The 18,350-nt window shown below is 51.1% G+C and overlaps 1 protein-coding gene across 1 annotated transcript; it reads left to right on the forward strand.

Moving 5' to 3' along the window:
* The first annotated feature begins 10,044 nt into the window (after window positions 1-10,044).
* IL17B (interleukin 17B) lies at window positions 10,045-15,124 on the forward strand. The gene is made up of 3 exons (XM_011985385.1): window positions 10,045-10,110; window positions 12,486-12,775; window positions 14,791-15,124. The coding sequence occupies exons 1-3, from the start codon at window positions 10,090-10,092 to the stop codon at window positions 15,020-15,022; spliced, it is 543 nt and encodes a 180-aa protein (XP_011840775.1). The 5' UTR covers window positions 10,045-10,089; the 3' UTR covers window positions 15,023-15,124.
* The last annotated feature ends 3,226 nt before the right edge of the window (window positions 15,125-18,350 follow it).

Below are 18,350 nucleotides of genomic sequence, written 5' to 3' on the forward strand. Positions count from 1 at the left end.
GTGCTGAAGAATGTTGTACTCTTATGTAGTACATGGAAAGCCCCATGGCTGGGATTAAAGGAAGTAGATTCTGGTCCCAACTCTGACACTGAATTGCGGCGTGACACTGTATCGGTCTATTTTCCTCTCTGGACTTCTGTTTTCCCATCTGTAAAAGAGAGGAGAGGATGGGTCTCGTTCTAAAAGTCCCCTCCAATTCTGACGTTCCAGTTTGATTTCTCTGTCTATCTGCCATTGAGTTTTATATCAAGCAAAGATTCTTTTCCAAATTTGATCTTCCTTCTTTGGACTTCTCAGAAAGACTTGGTAATGAAAGTTGAACGGGATAAATCTAGTTTGGGGTTAGCAAGACACATAGACCTTTTTCTGCCTCAGCTTTGAATCTCTCTGATGGGATAAAAATGCGTCAAAAATAATACGAAAATGACAATTAGGAAGAGACAATTCCTTAACTCTTCAAAGAAATTAAACTGGTTAAAGCAAGGAACAGTGGAAAGAACCAGGGTTGTTCTCTCTAGAGATGGTAGCCACAATTAAGTGAACAGAATATTCTGCCAACTTCCTATCAGCTGACATTTATTGAGTTCTTCCTGTGAACCAGACTTTATGTTATGGGCTTACACCCATCCTCTCAGCCTCATAGCAAACCTGTGAAGTCAGTACTTTTTCATTGTCCTCATTTAACAGATGAGAAACTGACAGTTAAGGAGATGAATTTGCTCAAAGGAAATATGTGGCTGGAACAGAGACTCCAGAGCCTGATTTTTGACCTCTGCAGATCTGTTGTCTACAGACCTCTGACTCTGTTTTGACACTCGTGGAAGCATGTTGTGATGAAGCATACATCGCCATGATAAGCACAGCATGCCCTGCGAGCCTGCACAGGCTATGTAGCATAGGTGATAAGGACACTTCTGCTGGGCTGAGCCTCTTAGATTTGGGGGTTGCTTGTTACTGCAGTGCAACTTGGCCTATACTGACTGATACTGCTTGCCTTAGGGCAGAGGGAACAGTTTTGCTCTGTATATTTGCAAAAAGCCAGTTTGCAGTCAGCAGATGGCAGAAGCAGGGAGACAGACATTTAAAACAACTAATAAAAGGCTGGGAGCACATACGATAGTATCATTGAGAAGCCTGATGGTCCTGTTGAACTTGAGAGTCTAAGAAACTGACTAAAAAATGAGAAGATTTGTAGGTAATTCTGGAATGCCAGGGTCAGAGCTAGCTCTGTGGTTGAGATAATGGGATAAAATACAAGGGAATCCCAATATGGAAGACAAGAATTTATGAACATAGCCATGTGTTGGCCAGACTGAAGGGCTGAACAATCCTAGGTTTTTCTAAGAGCACACTGCTGGGGAGAGAAAGATCAGGGTCAGCCTGACCCCTGAATTCTCTCCAGAGCTGACTCAGAAAACTTATCCCTCTGGCATGGAGCCCTCTCACCAGACACATTTTTCTCCAATGTAGATTTCTCCATAAAGCACAGCTGATCATGGTAGAAATAACTTGGATAGCCTTTGGTGCTCTGCGTCTGCTGCCTAATGACAGGCACCCACCTCTAACCACTGCTGGTTCCAGTGCTCATTCACTTTCCCTAAGCTGGGGCAAAGGTTAGGGTAGCTGAGGTTAAAGGGACCTCAGGGGCTCAACTTTCATCCCAAGCTCTGTCCCTTTTCTCCTCACTGTATGGCTATAGACAGGTTACTTCTTTTCCCTGTGCCTCAGCTTCTTCTGTGAAATATTTACATTCATGTGTTGATCCAGGAAGTAAATAAAGTCATGGATATACAAGTGTTCTTTTTCTTTCCTTTTTTTTTTTTTTTGAGACAGGATCATGCTTTGTCACCCAGGCTGGAGTGCTGTGGTGTGATCTCGGCTCACTGCAGCCTTGACCTACGGGGATCAAGTGATCCTCTTGCCTCTCAGCCTCCTGGGTAGCTGGGACTACAGATCCATGCCACCATGTCTGGCTAACTTTTAAATTATTTTTTGTAGAGACAAGGATCTCGCTATGTTGCCAGAACTGGTCTTGAACTCCTGACCTCAAGCAATTCTACTGCCTTGGCCTCTCAAACTGTTGAAATGACAGGCATAAGCCATGGCGCCTGGGCTAAAAGTGTTTTTCAAATTGTAGAGTGCTTCAGGGGTAACCCTGTTACCATCATGCAATTGTCATCAGCATCTGCATGGGTCCTTGGCTGGATGCCTTCCATCTCCCACAGCCATAAACCCTGAAGCTGCCTTCTCACATTAGAGCAATTACCGAGGCTTATTTCCTGGGAACCAGACTTTGGAAATGGTCAGATTCCACACTAGCCATTTCTTCCTCTTTCCTCACAATATTTATGAGAACTGACCTTCCAGTGGAAATTTGGCAAGATTTCACATTCTGGAGACGTTGTACCTTCCTCCACATGCCCTGAGGGCTGAGGTCATGGGCTTCCCAGAAGATCCAGCAGTTCCCCATGCATGCAGGAGGTGCACAGGACTGAGAGGAGAGGGGCCCAGCAAGAACCCCTCAGCTGTAGGCTTGTCCTAAAATATTGATATTGTTAGAGCCCCATCCTGCATTAGAACATAAGTTCGGGAATAGGCCAGGTGCAGTGGCTCTTGTCTAATTCCAGCACTTTGGGATGCTGAGGCGGGTAGATCACTTGATGTCAGGAGTTCAAGACCAGCCTGGTCAACATGGTGAAATGCTATCTGTACTAACAATTCAAAAATTAGCCAGGCATGGTGGTGCACGCCTGTAACCTCAGCTACTCGGAAGGCTGAGGCATGAGAATCACTTGAACCCGGGAGGCGGAGGTTGCAGTGAGCCAAGATTGTACCGCCATGCACTCCAGCCTGGTGACACAAGAACTGTTTTAGTTGTTCACCACTATGTCCCCAGTGCCTGGCACATAGTAGGTATTCAATATATATTTGTGCAATGAATGGAATGAACCTTCCTCAATAACTCTCAAAGGCTCTTCATTGTCCATAGGCTAATTCCTTGAAGGTCACAGCTCACAGAAACTTACAGAACATTCTAGGCCAGATATTTAAATCTCCACCGGAAGCAGCTTCTCAACATTGCCTCCTAAGAGTTCAGGCCACAGAGATAAGCTTCTGCAGGGAGGCCAGGGGGAGATTTAAGCCTGTGAGTTTTCTAGGGGTCAGGAGGATGAGGATAGACGCCTTGGCTATGGCCATCAAGGGTGATGTGATGTGTCTCAGAGTTGCTGCCTGTGCTCTAAGTGTTATGTTGTGTGTAGCTCTCAGGACATTCTTCTGCTAATCCTGCCCTAATCGCAAGCTGGCCCCCAGCTCCCTGAGCCAGGTGCAGAGAGCAGCATCTGAGAGGACGACATTCATCCTGTCTATAAGCAGCTCTTACCTGATGGCTCTTAAAACAATAACAAAACACACCCATACAAGACACCACCCACAAATTCGCACTCACACAATGCACCAAAACAACCACAATAAAAACAGCGGTCTCTGACCCAGTAACAGAGGCCAATATGCAAGGCAGACTTTGATAAGTACCATCGGTTTGTAGCTTAATGTTTGGGGTGCAGACCTTTGAACCCAACCTGCAAAAGAAGTCCTTTCTGCCCCATCCATGAGCCCCTGCAGCCCATGAGCCCCCAGAACTCCTCTCCCTACGCAGCCGCTGGGAGACGTTGACTGTTTTCTTCTCACGCCCCCACAGATGTGGCCTTTTCCTCTGCCAGGAGTGGCTCTCGGGGGCTGAAGAGGACATTTCTTGTTCTGTACCTGTTTGCTGCTTCTGCTGAGGGCAGGGCTGGGGCCTTCTACCCAAAACAGACTCAGACCCACCCAGCCAGAGGAGGGGTTGACAGCTTTGGGGGAAAAGTCAGAATTCCGGATCTTGTGAATCCAGACGTCCTGTAAACTCTGAGCAGAGGATAAACATCCCGCGGGACTGAGGGGAGGACACTCCAGTGGGCAGGGGGCCTGGCGCCTCTGTCTGCCCTGGAGACAGGCTGTTTATTCCATGTCCCCCACAGGCTCTCTTGCACTCCTTCCTGTCCCAGGTCTGGGTGAGTTACAGCAGGCCTGACAGCCCCACATGGGAGCCTGAGGTCTTGGACATCAGCTCTGGACCTCTCAAGGCTGGAAGGGAACTTTAAAAGCTCAAAAATCGGCCACGTACGGTGGCTCACGCCTGTAATTCCAGCACTTTGGGAGGCCGAGGCGGGCAGATCGTAAGGTCAGGAATTTAAGACCAGCCTGGCCAACGTGGTGAAATCCCATTTCTACTAAAAATACAAAAATTAGCTGGGCGTGGTGGCACATGCTTATAATCCCAGCTACTTGGGAGGCTAAGGCAGGAGAATTGCTTAACAGGGACCTGGGAGGCGGAAGTTGCAGTGAGCCGAGATCACGCCACTGCACTCCAGCCTGGGCTACAGAGCGAGACTCCATCTCAAAAAAAAAAAAAAAAAAAAAAGGCTCAACAACCCCTCCAGCCCGCAACACACACCTGGGCCACTCCTTCCTCTTCCAGAGCCTCCTGGCTGGTCTTCTGGTCTCTGCTGATAGATCACTCTTTTCCAGGGCAATCCATTTTATTTCTGGGACTCTCTGGCAGTTAGAAAGGGCTAGAATTGAGCTTACTAGAATTGCTCCGTGCCACCTGATTGGGAAGAACTAAGAACAATGTATATGACAAAATAATAGCAGGGCCATTCCCTGTGCCAGGCACTTGCCACACGTAATCTTGTTAACTCCCCACCTCCCTTTCAAGGACATAGGCTCAGGGAGGTTAGGTCACTTGCCCAAGGTGACTTAGCTGCTACGTGGCAGGGATGAGGTTCAGGGCACTCTGGTTCAAAGTCTGTGCTTTAAATATTAATCTATACTGGCTCTTCATAATCAAAAAGCAAAAATAGCACATACACCCACAAAAACACTATACAACAAACTCAGGCACGTATAAAACCAAACCGAACTAGAAAATATCAGCCCAAACTTGCCAAATATTAAGTACCATTATGTACCAGGCAAACAATAATTTTAATGATTGATGCATTTTAACAACCCCATGAGGAAACGGAGGCCCACTGAAGTGAGGGGGGTGGACATGACCATATAATAAGGGGCAGGGCAAATGTCCAACCATGATTGCCTGAAGTCTGCAGTCTTTTCCCCACAAGAGGAGGGCTTCTGCAAAATAAAAAAGAAAGCTTTTATAATTATAATTATTTTCAACAACCAGAGTTTTAAAAACTGGACTGTGCATCCTCAGAGAGAAATGATATTCCTAGATTGATGGTTCCCAGCAAAGGCACTTAGTGTTCCCACTCTGGTAGGGGCTGGATGAGGTATCCCCTACCCCTGATGGCCTAAGGGTGGTGAGTGCTAACAAGAGACTTGGCACAGTGTAGAGTCAGTCTGCAACCCAGAAACACAGACTTGGTGTTTTCAAGTCTGGATGCTGTGCAGAAGAGAGGCCTAGGCGACCCAGTCACCAGTGAACAAGACCACCTCTTAGAGTCCTACCCCAACTCACATTTCTTTGACATCCCCCTGTGGGGAGGAGACGCTGGCACCTGGCCTGGGCAGAGGGTCATGTCGACGTGGCAGCCCCTCTGCACACCCCAGGGGCCGCCCATTCACCCAGGCCTTTCCCTTTTTTGAGAACTGGGAGCTTGCTGGCTGGGGCTGTTCCCACCAACAATGTTCCCGTCCAGGGATCTTAAAATAGCCCCTCTTGGCTGGGGCTCCGGAGTGAGCAGTGAGGCAGGCATTTGTGCAAATATGGGCCTGGGAGAAGGACTCCTACCAGGGAGGGAGAGGAGGGCAGCATGGCAAGAGAGCCAGGACCTCCCCAGGGGGCTGCACCCTCCTGGCCGCAGCCAGCAACGGCGCCGGCTAGCCTCTTCCCGTCTTCCTTGATCTTACTGGGTTCACTTGGGCAAGTTCTTAGACCAAATCCTTCCGGTCCCCCTGGCCTTGCCAACGCTCTAGGGTGGACCCACTGGAATAGGCACCTTTGCATTCTTCTGCTGGTTCTAGCCGTGTCCCCACTTCGTAATGCCCTTCCTCCCTAGGAACATACTAGAAGCATTCTTGAAGGCCCAACTCAAAACTTGTTTTAACTGTAGGAATGACGGTTGCAGCTACCATTAATGGGGTACTTACTTTTACCAGGCACTGTGCTAAGCGCTTTAACATGCATTATCTCATTTGATCCTCACAACAATCCACTGAGAGCCAAGTTATTATTATCTTCACTTTGCAGAAGAAACTAAGGCTCAGAGAAGTCAATTAACATTCCCAAGATGACACAGCGGTGAAGGGGCAGGGCTGAAACTCAGGCCAGCCCATCTGTGGAGCCTGACCTCTGCCCTCCTGGCTGCACTCCTTCTCCATGTCCCTCTGCTCTGGCCTCCTCCTCTGTCCCAGCATGGCCTCCCTGTATGATAGTCAGTTTGATTCAATTTATCAATATTTTAGTTCACATACCAGGAATGCTGTTGGGTGCCCCACGACCCCCCGGTAGCTCTCGGATCCTCTTGATGACTTGGGCTTGGGCATGGGTCTAGTGAGCACCCGAACCTACTGGGTTCAGGTTGTTTGAGGCCGTGGGTCAAGGCTGAGGCCATCATAGACCGTGTTCAATGACCAGCTGACCAACTGGACATTCCCACTCCACCACTGGCTGCCGCCCCTCTCCTTATCCCACCGCAGGAAGCAGTGTGTGCAGGAGTCAGACAAACTTGCTGTGAATCTTCTGTGACTGTGGGCAAGTGACTAACCACTCTGAGCCTCAGTTTCCCCATCTGTAATTCAGAATAAAACTAGAACCTCACCCAGTGTTATTTGGAGGATTTCATGAAGGATTTAGCTTAGGGCCTGGCAGTCAGTAAGTGGATATTAAGCAGCAGCTATTATTGTTACTGTTATTTTCTGTAAATGAAGGTGTCCAGGTGCCAAATGCCTGAGGCCTGGCACACAGCAGCTGCTCAAAGTAAAGGCAATCACTCACTCAGCAGACAGAAGCCCCCACCCGACTCCTGGCCGGCTGTGTCATTCCTGGCCGGCTCTGATGTCTCCTAGGCTCTGGTCCTCATCAACAAAAGGGTCACTCTGGAAGCCAGGCACAGGCGCAGGGCCTCACCCACTCGCCCCATCCCCTCATTCTCGGTCCCGGGCCGCTCCTGGAGAAAGAGGTGGCAGAGTCCAAGTTCCCTCAGGGTCGGCACATTTTTCAGGGTTGGCTGGCTTTCTAGTGGCGCCACCTGCTGGTGAGTGCAGCACTGCTCCTGACGGGGCCTGCCGTAGAGGGCTCCGAGTGAGACATTGGCCACCCACTGCTCCTTCCCCTGTAGCTCATCTGCCCAGTCCTTCATTCACGCGTGATGGCCACCCTCTGCGTGTAAAGACCCAAGGACCCCAGCCTCGCTTGTGGGGTGGGAGCCCCGGAAGCCCAGTTCCTGCGCCTCCCTCTCAGGCCTGGCACTGAGTCCTGGGGCTGGGTACCACAAGCCTGCTTGGGTGCACACTCAGGACATGGAGAAGGGCAGATGACCCTCCAGGGGTTTCTAGAAACCAAGACTGGAAGAAAGGGTCTCCCTTCTGGTCTCAGATGGCCAGGAATGGGAAAACCAATGACTGTTGCTGGGCCCATGCCTGACTCCTCACAGCATCTGCCAGGAGACCCCAAAGCTCCCCTCCCCACTGTGAAGGATCTGGGGCCCCCACAAGGACTGGCCTGGCTCTTTGGTCTCTGCCAGACCAGCAAGGAGGCCCAGCCTGGCTCGGAGCTGTTTGTATAAAGTCTGAGGGAAGAGCAATGAATGACTTAGGAGACGGAGTTCTGCTCCCAGCTCTGGCACAATCGCACTGTGCGAGCTGGGGTAGGACCCTCCCTTACCCAAGTCTCCTTGCAGTGAAATGGGTGGGAGGAGGGGGCCAGATGATGGGTGAGGACCCGTGTCGCTCAGACTGGGCTCGTGCTAAGATGCAGATGTTTGCGCCGCTACTTCAGCATCTCTGGGGCCGGGAGCCTGAAATCTCAAGTACAAGCTCTGCAGCTGGAGCCGGGGAAGCTGACAAGTAAGTCCTGGCTTGGGGAGGCAGAAGTGAAGGGTGTGTATTGCCAGCAGGTAAGGAGAATGTGTTGGTTTCAGGGGTCTCCCATACCCCAGGATCCATCTTTTAATTTGCCACTGTTCTGTGGATATGGGAGGGTCACCCCAGTTGCATGTCTGTGGGACCCCACCACTAGCAACAGCAGAACGCGTGCAGAGAGCCAGCGCAGAACATGGCCAGGCCGCCCCTCCGATGGGGCTGGGGCCGGGACAGCCTGCGGTGGGGGCGGGGCCCTTGTTGCCTGAGGAGGTATTTTCAGAGTCCCCCTCCCTCTGGAGTTTCCAACGATAGAATAGAGCCCTGTCTAGTATTTGACCAAATATGGTGGCATCTCTCATGCTCGAAGCCCCAGCCAGCGTCTCAGTTATGCTGTGGAAGCCTGCCCCGGACAGATTAATCTTGTGACATTCAGGAGCGCCTCTCACCCTGCGTTCTTCCCCTCAGACGATTCCTGTAAATGGCCAAGACCGGCCCTCAGCATGACAGGGCCATCCTCAGTCTCTGTTCACAATGCCCCTCCTCTGTCCTCCTCACATTCCCTCCCGCCATTCCTACCTCCCTGGGTGGATGTGCCCGCTCACGTCGGGCTGGGCTGTTCACTTGAGGTGAGAGACGCTGGCCAGAGGAGCTGGTCAGTTGAGCATGTGATTCCAGGACCTTTGACCCTGGGGTCATCTGACCTCACAAACTTGTGGCCTAGTCTTGGAGGCCTAGACCTCTCTCAGCAGCCAGGAGGGTGGGCCTGAGGGGGTTGAAGGGAGAGTCAGTAGAGAAATGAGAACCATGCTACTTCTAATGCTAATTAGAACAGCTAATGTTTATAATAATCATTATACAATTATTTTATAATAATCTCTATAATAAACAGCTAAGTGTTTATTGAGCACTTACTATGTGCTAGGTACTGTTGCCGGCTATTTAACATAGGTTATTTCCTTCATTCCTTCTAGCAGCTTTAAGAGGGTGCCATGATTCTTCCCATTCTAGAGAGGTGGGAACTGAGGCTCAGAAAGATTTCAGGAGGGAATGGGCCAGGCCACCTTCTATTTCTGGGTACACCCACCATTTTACAGAGGAGGGAACTGTGGCTGACAGTGAAGCTCACATGTAGCCACACAGGCTCTGAGAGTGGAGACCACCCCAGGAGGGAGAGTGCTGTGTCAGGAAGGCCAGAACAATCAGACATAAGTCCTCATGGATCTGAAACTTGGCCTGAGTGAGGGCATACAGCTTCAGAAATATGTTCACAGCAGGCTGAAATTGTGCAGAAAATATCCCAAGAAAAACAACATGGGGTGGTGGATAGAACCCTGGATGGGGACAGGGTGGGAATAACAGCTCTGACACCTCTAACTCACTGTTAATAGTGACAAGTCCCTTTCTGGCTCCAGCCTCAGTTTCCCTGACTGTGATCTAGAGGGGCTGGGCTTTGGTCTCCTGGGGCTGCTGAACTCACCTGGGGCCGGCAGAGGCTGGAGTGCCTGAGGCTGTTTCCCTGGGAGATGGGGCCTGTGTCCCGCTTCTGGCCAGCACAATTTGAGAACATTTGCTCTCCTGACCAACCAACGGCCCATCCCTCCTCCACCCTCAACCCCTTGCCATCCCCAAAGCAAACGAAGCTGATTGTCTTAGCTGGCCCTGTGGGTGCTGGCTGGGCGGCCGGCCGCAGGCCACAGGCGGAGGTGCCACCAGCCAGAGCCCCACCAGACACACAGGGCATTGTCCCTCGGTCAACAGCCCCTGGGCACCTCAGCCCAGCTCCTGGCCTGCCCCCACGCCCCTCACTGTCTGCCACTGCGCTAGGCTCAGCCAGCTGGGGGCCCAAAGCTCCCAGCTGATGATGAGCCCACCCACTCACTCCCCCAGCAGCCCCCAGTTGAGCTATAATTGCTTCGCTCCATCCTGCTGCTGCCATTTTCTCGGCGGCATCTGGGGTTCCGGGCGGGCAGCAGCTGCAGGCTGACCTTGCCGCTTGGCGGAATGGACTGGCCTCACAACCTGGTATGTGGAGCTTCCCTGCCGCACCCCCACCCCTTTTTAGAGCCCGAATATGTCAGTTTTTCTTTCCTATTGATTAATGGCTGCCTCTGTTTGGTTTGGAATCTGCAGAGGCAACTTCTCTGTCTTCTCCCCCAGGACTAGAAAGAAACAGAGACTGGTCACTGTAGCCATGGCCAGCAGTGCAGGCTCCTGAACGGGGCTCAGCCGGGGCACACTGAAGCCTTTTCAGACCAGAGGCGTCTGGGGAGATCCCGGCAAACTCAGTCAGCGGGGTTTTTCCAAACAGACCTGGCTTCTAAGGTCCTGGCTGTGTGACCTTGGGCAAGTCCTTCTATTTCTCAGAGTCCCATCTGGAGAGTGAGGGAGGGGGACTTTGATTCTATTCTGTTTCTCCGAGTGGAGAGCCAGAGTTTAAGAATGCCCTGTGAGAAACTCTGATGAGAGAGCCTATTGTTAGGGAGACATTTTTTCTGCACTAGAATCTAGGACCAAAAAGGAAGAATTTAGCAACTGGAATCTCTGTTGCAGATTTTGCGCCAGCAAATACCTCTGCCAAGAGGGGCTCTGCTGAAACTTGTTTCCTAGAGTCAAGACTTGCTGGGTAGCCTGGATAAAGCAGGCATGGGCCATAGGGCTGTGGGGCTGTGAGCTGAGGTATACAGGGAACATATGGAGCCTATCTCAGTGTAGGAGGAGTCAGAGGTGCCTCCATCCTGGGACCTCTGCCTCACACGCAGGCACTGTCCCTTCTCTCTCTGGATTTCTGGGGAGTCTGGGTTCTGCCGGGCCTGAGTCCTCTTCCTTGTGAGCCAAAGGCTTTCCTGATGCTCTGGTGCTGGGAGGGAGAAGTGGATGGCAATGGGTGGGGTGTGTATGTGTGAGGAGGGCTTGGGAGATGACTGGAAGAGGGAAGGCTCAGGGGAGGAGGGCAGTGCAGGTGGACAGGACGTCCTTAGCCCACAACTTGCCCATCTTCCCAACTTCATCTCATCTCCTCTTCCTCCCACTCACTCCTAATCAACATTCCATTCCATTCAGCAAAGGTTTTCTTTCTCTCTCTTTCTTTCTTTCCTTTTCTTTTTTCTTTCTCTTTTTCTTTCTCTCTTTTCCCTTTCTCTTTTTTCTTTCTTTCTTTTCTTTCTCTCTTTTCCCTTTCTCTTTTTTCTTTCTTTTTCTTTCTTTCTTTTCTTTCTCTCTTTCTTTCTTTCCTTTCCCCTCCCTCCCTCCCTCCCTCCCTTCCTTCCTTCCTTCCTTCTCTCTAGACGGAGTCTCGCTCTGTCGCCCAGGCTGCAGTGCAGTGGCGCAATATCTGCTCACTGCAAGCTCCGCCTCACAGGTTCACGCCATTCACGCCTCAGCCTCCCGAGTAGCTGGAACTACAGGCACCCGCCACCATGCCTGGCTAGTGTTTTTGTATTTTTAGTAGAGATGGAGTTTCACCGTGTTAGCCAGGATGGTCTCGATCTCCTGACCTTGTGATCCACCTGCCTCGGCCTCCCAAAGTGCTGGGATTACAGGCGTAAGCCACTGTGCCTAGCCTCAGCAAAGTTCTTAACCAGTTCAAACCTCCTCTCTCATCTTCCCCCAACCCACCCCTCCCACCCCTGTAATACTTCAACTCCCTCAGCCCATGCCTGCCATGCCTCACCTGACAAGTCCCCTACCCAGAAAAGTTTCCCAGGCCATTGTCCCAGCACAGCTAAGCAGGAGGCCCCACTCTTCTCCAGCCACACCCTGAACGGGCCCATCCTGAACTTGTCGCTAGTGAGACCTGAGTGTTTGTCTTCTTGTTCACTGTCTTCCTTCTCAGACATAAATGACAGAAGGGCAGCAATGGGGACAGCCATTCATTTACTCAGCGAGTGTTCACTGAATGTACCACGCAGACACGGGGGATATGACAGTGTGTGGAAACAGACACATGCCCCCACAGAGTCCATGCTGAGTTGGGGGCAGACACATAAAAGAATCGTACATACAAACTATAAGACTGAAGTCATGCAAGAGGCGTGTGGGTTATGAGAGCCCAAGAAAGTCCAGAGACATCCCTAAGAAAGCGGCGCTGAAGCTGACACACGAGGGGTGGGAAGGTGTCCAGGAGGTGAAGAGGCAGAATACTGCAGGCAGAGGCAGTGCAAAGTCCGTGTGGCAGGAGGGAGCATGCTGAGAGTAAGACTGAGAGAAGACCAGAGGCTGGAGCACACAAGAGAGAGGAAACGGGGTAATCTGAGGAGGGAGAGCTGGGGGATGGTGGGCAGAGTCAGACTTGAGCCTGGGAGACCCCTAAGAGCAATGGGAAAGGACCATGGATCCCAAGTCTTGGCCCAGAAAGAGACTTGGCTCTCCCACCTTTGACCTGTGGCTTTCCTCTCCAGCTGTTCCTTCTTACCATTTCCATCTTCCTGGGGCTGGGCCAGCCCAGGAGCACCAAAAGCAAGAGGAAGGGGCAAGGGCGGTCTGGGCCGCTGGCCCCTGGCCCTCACCAGGTGCCACTGGACCTGGTGTCACGGGTGAAACCGTACGCCCGCATGGAAGAGTATGAGAGGAACATTGAGGAGATGGTGGCCCAGCTGAGGAACAGCTCGGAGCTGGCCAAGAGGAAGTGTGAGGTCAACTTGCAGCTGTGGATGTCCAACAAGAGGAGCCTGTCTCCCTGGGGTTACAGGTAGGCTGGGCAGTGGTGGCAAGCTGTCTTTGGGGGGCGGGGGCCTTTCCCAAGCCCCAGTCATTGTAATGGTTAAGATCTCAGATTCAGAGGTCTGGGTGCTTGGGTTCGGATCCTAGCTCTGCCTCTTACTCGCCTGTGAGGCTTTGGGCAAATGGATTAGCCTTTCTGGGCCTCAGTTTCCTCAATGTAAATGGAGGCAATAGTAGTACCTACTTCAGAGTCTTATTAAATGAGATATCCATGCAGAGCACTGCCCTTATTGTTCTTCCAGTCTCCGTGGAAGTGCCTGCAAGGCTTTCCCCAGATGTCACTTCCTCTGCTCTGTGGGCCTCTGACGCCCTTCTAAGGTGTGGCACTTCCATGCAGTGTCTCATGCTGGACCTGGGCCTTCCTAGTGCCGGCATCAGAATCACCTAGGGATTCCCACGCCCAATCCAAACCTCCAGCAGCGAGGCCCAGAAAGTACTATTTCTTATAGCTCCACGTGGTCAGGGCGCACAGCAGGCTGTGATGTGGGAATCAAGACCCGCTGCCCTGGATAACGATGGCAGCAGCGTCCTCTCTTGGTTGTAGCTCTGCTTCCTTGCTCAGTGCCTAACCCACAGAAAGGACCAAAGATGAAGGAATAGGTTGACCCTGAGGTCCTCACTCACAAACCCAGGCCAGAGATTTTTCAGCCACATGACATACACCCTGAGACTCTAGAATAGCACTGTTCATCAGAATTTTCTGTGATGATGTGAAGCCAGTACGGTAGCCACTAGCCTCATGCGCCTACTGAGTACTTGACATGTGGCTACTGTGACTGAGGGATGAACTTTGATTTTTTTATTTTTTGTGTGAGACAGGGTGTCACTCTGTCACCCAGGCTGGAGGACAGTGGCATGGTCTCAGCTCACTGCAGCCTCTGCCTCCTGGGCTCAAGCAATCTTTCCACCTCAGCCTCCCAAGTAGCTGGGACCACAGGCATACACCACCATACCTGGCTAATTTTTTTATTTTTTATTTTTTGCAGAGATAGGATCTCACTATGTTGCCCAGGCTGGTCTCACACTCCTAAGCTCAAGCAATCCACCTGCCTTGGCCTCCCAAAGTGCTGAGATTACAGGCGTGAGCCACCATGCCCAGCCTAATTAATTTGACACATGAAACTAGTGGCTACTGCATTGAACAGTGCAGCTCCAGAATGTGACCATTGGAAGGGTCGGTAAAGATCCTCCAGAATGGAGCTTTTCACATCTGACTGTGCTCATGCATCACTCAGGGATCTGACAAAAACAATGCAGCTTCAGATTTAGGAGATTCTGCATTTCTAGCAAGCTCCCAAGCATAAGGTGATGCTAATGCTGTATGTCCACAGGTCCAGTTCACCCACTTCCTTGTCCCGTATTTAGTAGATGGGGAAACCGAGGTGCAGAAAAGAAGTCACAAAGCAAGTCGCTGTATGCGAGGCTCCATGAGAGCACCAGGAGGGAACTTGCCTGCTTTGTTCATTAGTGAACACCTAAAATCTAGGACAGAACTGCTCACGTGGTGAGCATGTAAGTGTTGAATAAATGGAGATTAAGTCAGAATAGAACCCAGACCTCCTGACTTCCTTGCCAGTGGAAATTAGGCATCAATAAAAATAATCCACATTTTATTTCCATGGATTAAGTTTCCCAACAATATAAACACAGTGGGGGTGGGGCAGGCAGAGGGAGGCCTTAGGCTACTTCACGATCCCCACAGCATAACCTAGTACTGGGGTGGGCATCTGGCTGCATGAAAGAAGGAAGCTGGGTGACTGGTGACCTTGAAGCTGGATAACCTTGGGGCTCTCAACTTGCCTTCCATGATCTTCAGTTTCCTCATGTGGAACACGGAGTTGATTACTGCCTTTCCTCCAGCCCAACACAGTCTTGCTGTGGAAATTAAAACTTTGATTAGGAAAGGCAGGGGTGTGGGGTATGGGTGATGACTGGCCCTTTCTTGATCACCTTCCGCTCTGCTCTTTCTCCTGCTCCCTACAGCATCAACCACGACCCCAGCCGTATTCCCGCAGACCTGCCGGAGGCACGGTGCCTGTGTCTGGGCTGTGTGAACCCCTTCACCATGCAGGAGGACCGCAGCATGGTAAGCGTGCCGGTGTTCAGCCAGGTGCCTGTGCGCCGCCGCCTCTGCCCGCCACCGCCCCGCACAGGACCTTGCCGCCAGCGTGCGGTCATGGAGACCATCGCCGTGGGCTGCACCTGCATCTTCTGAAGCACTTGGCCCAGAAGCCAGGCCAGCAGCCTGAGACCATCCTCCCTGCACCTTTGTGCCAAGAGAGGCCTATGAAAAGTAAACACTGACTTTTGAAAGCAAGACTTTGGGTTTGCTTCTTGTGGCTTCGAAGTCAAAACCAGGGTCAGGGTAGGAGGTTCCTGGGAGGTAGATTTCAGATTAACATAAAGGAGGATTTTTCGTCACTCTGAGTTCTCCAAGGTTCTGAGTTTCATCACTCTGAGTTCTGAGGTGGCCTATTAGAAAATAACGTGGTCAGGCCGGGCGCGGTGGCTCAAGCCTGTAATCCCAGCACTTTGGGAGGCCGAGGCGGGTGGATCACGAGGTCAGGAGATCGAGACTATCCTGGCTAACATGGTGAAACCCCGTCTCTACTAAAAATACAAAAAACTAGCCGGGCGTGGTGGCGGGCGCCTGTAGTCTTAGCTACTTGGGAGGCTGAGGCGGGAGAATGGCGTGAACCCGGGAGGCGGAGCTTGCAGTGAGCCGAGATCACGCCACTGCACTCCAGCCTGGGAGCACAGCGAGACTCCGTCTCAAAAAAAAAAAAAAAAAAGAAAATAATGTGGTCACCTCTACTACTTAGGGCTATCATGTGTTTCCTTTATTTATTTATTTTGAGACAGGGTCTTACTCTGTCGTCCAGGGTGGAAGTGGCCCAGTCACAGCTTACTGCAGCCTCAGCCTCCCCAGGCTCAAGGGATACTCCCACCTCAGCCTCTCAAGTAGCTGGGACTACAGGTGTGTGCTACTCCACTAAGCTAATTTTTGTCCTGTTTGTAGATACGGGGTTTCACCATGTTGCCTAGGCTGACCTTCAACTCCTGGGCCTCTTTGCAGATCAGACTTCTGCCCGCCTCAGCCTCCCGAAGTGTTGGGATTACAGGAGTGAGCCACCACACCTGGCCCATGTGTTTCCTTTTATTTGGGTTTATAAGTCTATATTTCAACCATGTTAATGTGACTTGGTTGCTATAACCAATATAGGAGTTAACAAGAGCTAACTCTACTCACTTAAGGGTCACTGGAAACAAGCTCTTTTGAAGCGGGGAGCTCCCCATCTCTGAAATTGTCAAGTTAAAGCCAAGCTTCTCAAAGGTATTATGGAGCCAGATGCCTGCTGTGGTTGGAGGAGATGATCTGAAGTATTTTCAGCTCTGAGATTTCTCTGCAGATCAGACTTAGACCCAAAGAAAGGCTTCCAGGTTGCCAAAGAGCAGGTGCTTTTCACCTGGGATTGTGCATCCTTGAAATTTTTATGTATGTACTTTTTCGGAGCTGAGGATTCCTGGTTTTGAACAGACACTCTTAAGTTGAGAAGTGTCATCATTCTTTCTTCCAGCCCTGTCCAAATCTCCTGGGAGCATCAGAATCTCCTGGAGGGACTGTTAAAACAGCTTGCGGGGCCCCACATCTAGAGGTTCTGATTCAGGTGGAGGCTGATACTTTGCATTTTTTTGCAGTGTTTTTCTTGCATTTCTAATATATAAATGATTGTTTCCAGGTGATGCTGGTGCTGTTGGTCTGGACACTGGCTTATATTAAGATACTCTGCTGATCAAAAATGGCAGTGTGCTGGCTTACTCCTGTCATACCAGCACTTCGGGAAGCTGAGGCAGGCGGATTTCTTGAGCCTCAGGAATTTGAGACCAGCCTGGGAAACATGGCAAAACCTCATCTCTACAAAAAAATACAAAAATTAGGCCAGCATGGTGGCACGAGCCTGTAGTCCCAGCTGTTAGAGAGGCTGAGGTAGAAGGATCACTTGAGCCTAGGGAGGTTGAGGCTGCAGTTAGCCATGACAGTGCCACTGCACTCCACCCTAGGTGACAGAGTGAGACTGTTAAAAAAAAAAAAAAAAACAAAAGCCAAAAACAGCAGTGTGGACTGATATATCCTAAAGTCCGTGCTGTGCTGACTCGTGACCCCTGGATGCAATTCCCCACTTCCCCCTTTGTCCCCTAGCAATTCAATCCTCCCCCTGGGCCCTCTAACCCCTGCAGCAAATCCCAAATCAGCTGTTCTAGGGCCTAAAAATACCTTCTCTCCCACAAGACAGCTGAGGGGCTCAGACTATACTCTGAGGGTAAGAATAGCTAGCACTTTAGAGTTAACTTTAATAAAAGGGCCAATGGCCCAGGACAGGAATACTTGGCTTGGCTGCTCTAACTTTAGTGCTTAAAGCAGTTTTAGCTCTGAACGTCTTAAGGGTCTAATTCATGAAAGGCCAATGATTAGGTATGTGCCTGCCTGGGGTGGTAAGTAACTTACCTTTTTTGGTATTGTTCTAGAGTGGATACTGGTTAAAATTACCTCAGGAAGCTTCGGCTGGGTTCCAGACACATGGAAAACAGACTTCCTGTGCTAGCGCATGCTGATCCCTTCAGCAGCCGCTTCTCCACCCTTGGGGCTGCTCTCCAGGTCTTAAGACTTCAGCCCCACATGAAGGGCCCACAGCTTCCAAGCCCTTTCTGTGGGGTGAGGGTGTGGGAAGAATTGAGTTGCAGGAGGGTTGCTTGTAGTCCTGGGAGACCCTAGGTGCTCTGGGGCATAGGGGCTGGTGGGGAAACCCCTCATTGTGGTAGGAGGCGGGTGTCTTACTTCTACCCAAGCATCAGGAGCCCCCAGATGCTCCATAAACACCAGCTAGCTTCATACGGATGATGCCTTTTCCTCTTTCTGGGCTTTAGATTCCTCATCTGTGAAATGAACAAATGGGATTTGGGGATCTCCAGGGTCTTTTCCAGGCTTACCATTCTGTGACTTAAAAGCTTGGCCTTGGTGGCTGGGATGGCCACTGGCGGGGCTCTGAGTCCCAGCTGGCTCTTCCCATGCTCCCAGTTTAAAGGCAGCAGCAGGAAGCTCAGATCCGTTGGAGAGCTGGCTCTACACAGCACCCTGGAACTTCCTTTGGTCTGAGTCTAAGTGTGTTTCATGTTTGCTTCCTCTAGCGAGAAGCTCGCACTCCACGAGACAGGGGCCTTATCCCTTGCTCAGCGCTGCACCTCCAGCACCTGGCAGTGTCCAGTGCGCATAGGGGCGCGGTGTTTGGTGAATGAGTGCACAGACGCCTCTAGGGGGAGCCCAAGATCTGCCTCCTGCTTCCCTCTATTATGCCTTCATAGGTGGGTCAGAGCAAAGAATTCCTTACCAACCTCCCTGGTCCGCCACTGCCAATCACCCACCCCCATTCGACCCTCTACAGCTGCCCCTTATCCCCCAAATTTTGCTTGGGTCACCTGCTCCTGGAGGCAGAGTTCCCATGAAGGGTATTAAACGTCTACTACGCTGCATCCAAGACTGAGGA

The sequence above is a fragment of the Mandrillus leucophaeus genome, unplaced genomic scaffold (assembly GCF_000951045.1).
Source record: "Mandrillus leucophaeus isolate KB7577 unplaced genomic scaffold, Mleu.le_1.0 Scaffold282, whole genome shotgun sequence".
NCBI classification, from domain to species: domain Eukaryota; kingdom Metazoa; phylum Chordata; class Mammalia; order Primates; family Cercopithecidae; genus Mandrillus; species Mandrillus leucophaeus.

Coding starts and splice junctions, on each gene's coding strand:
- IL17B (XM_011985385.1), top strand. CDS start 10,090: ATGGACTGGCCTCACAACCTG. Junction 10,111..12,485: donor TGGACTGGCCTCACAACCTG/GTATGTGGAGCT, acceptor TTTCCTCTCCAG/CTGTTCCTTCTTACCATTTC. Junction 12,776..14,790: donor CTGTCTCCCTGGGGTTACAG/GTAGGCTGGGCA, acceptor TGCTCCCTACAG/CATCAACCACGACCCCAGCC.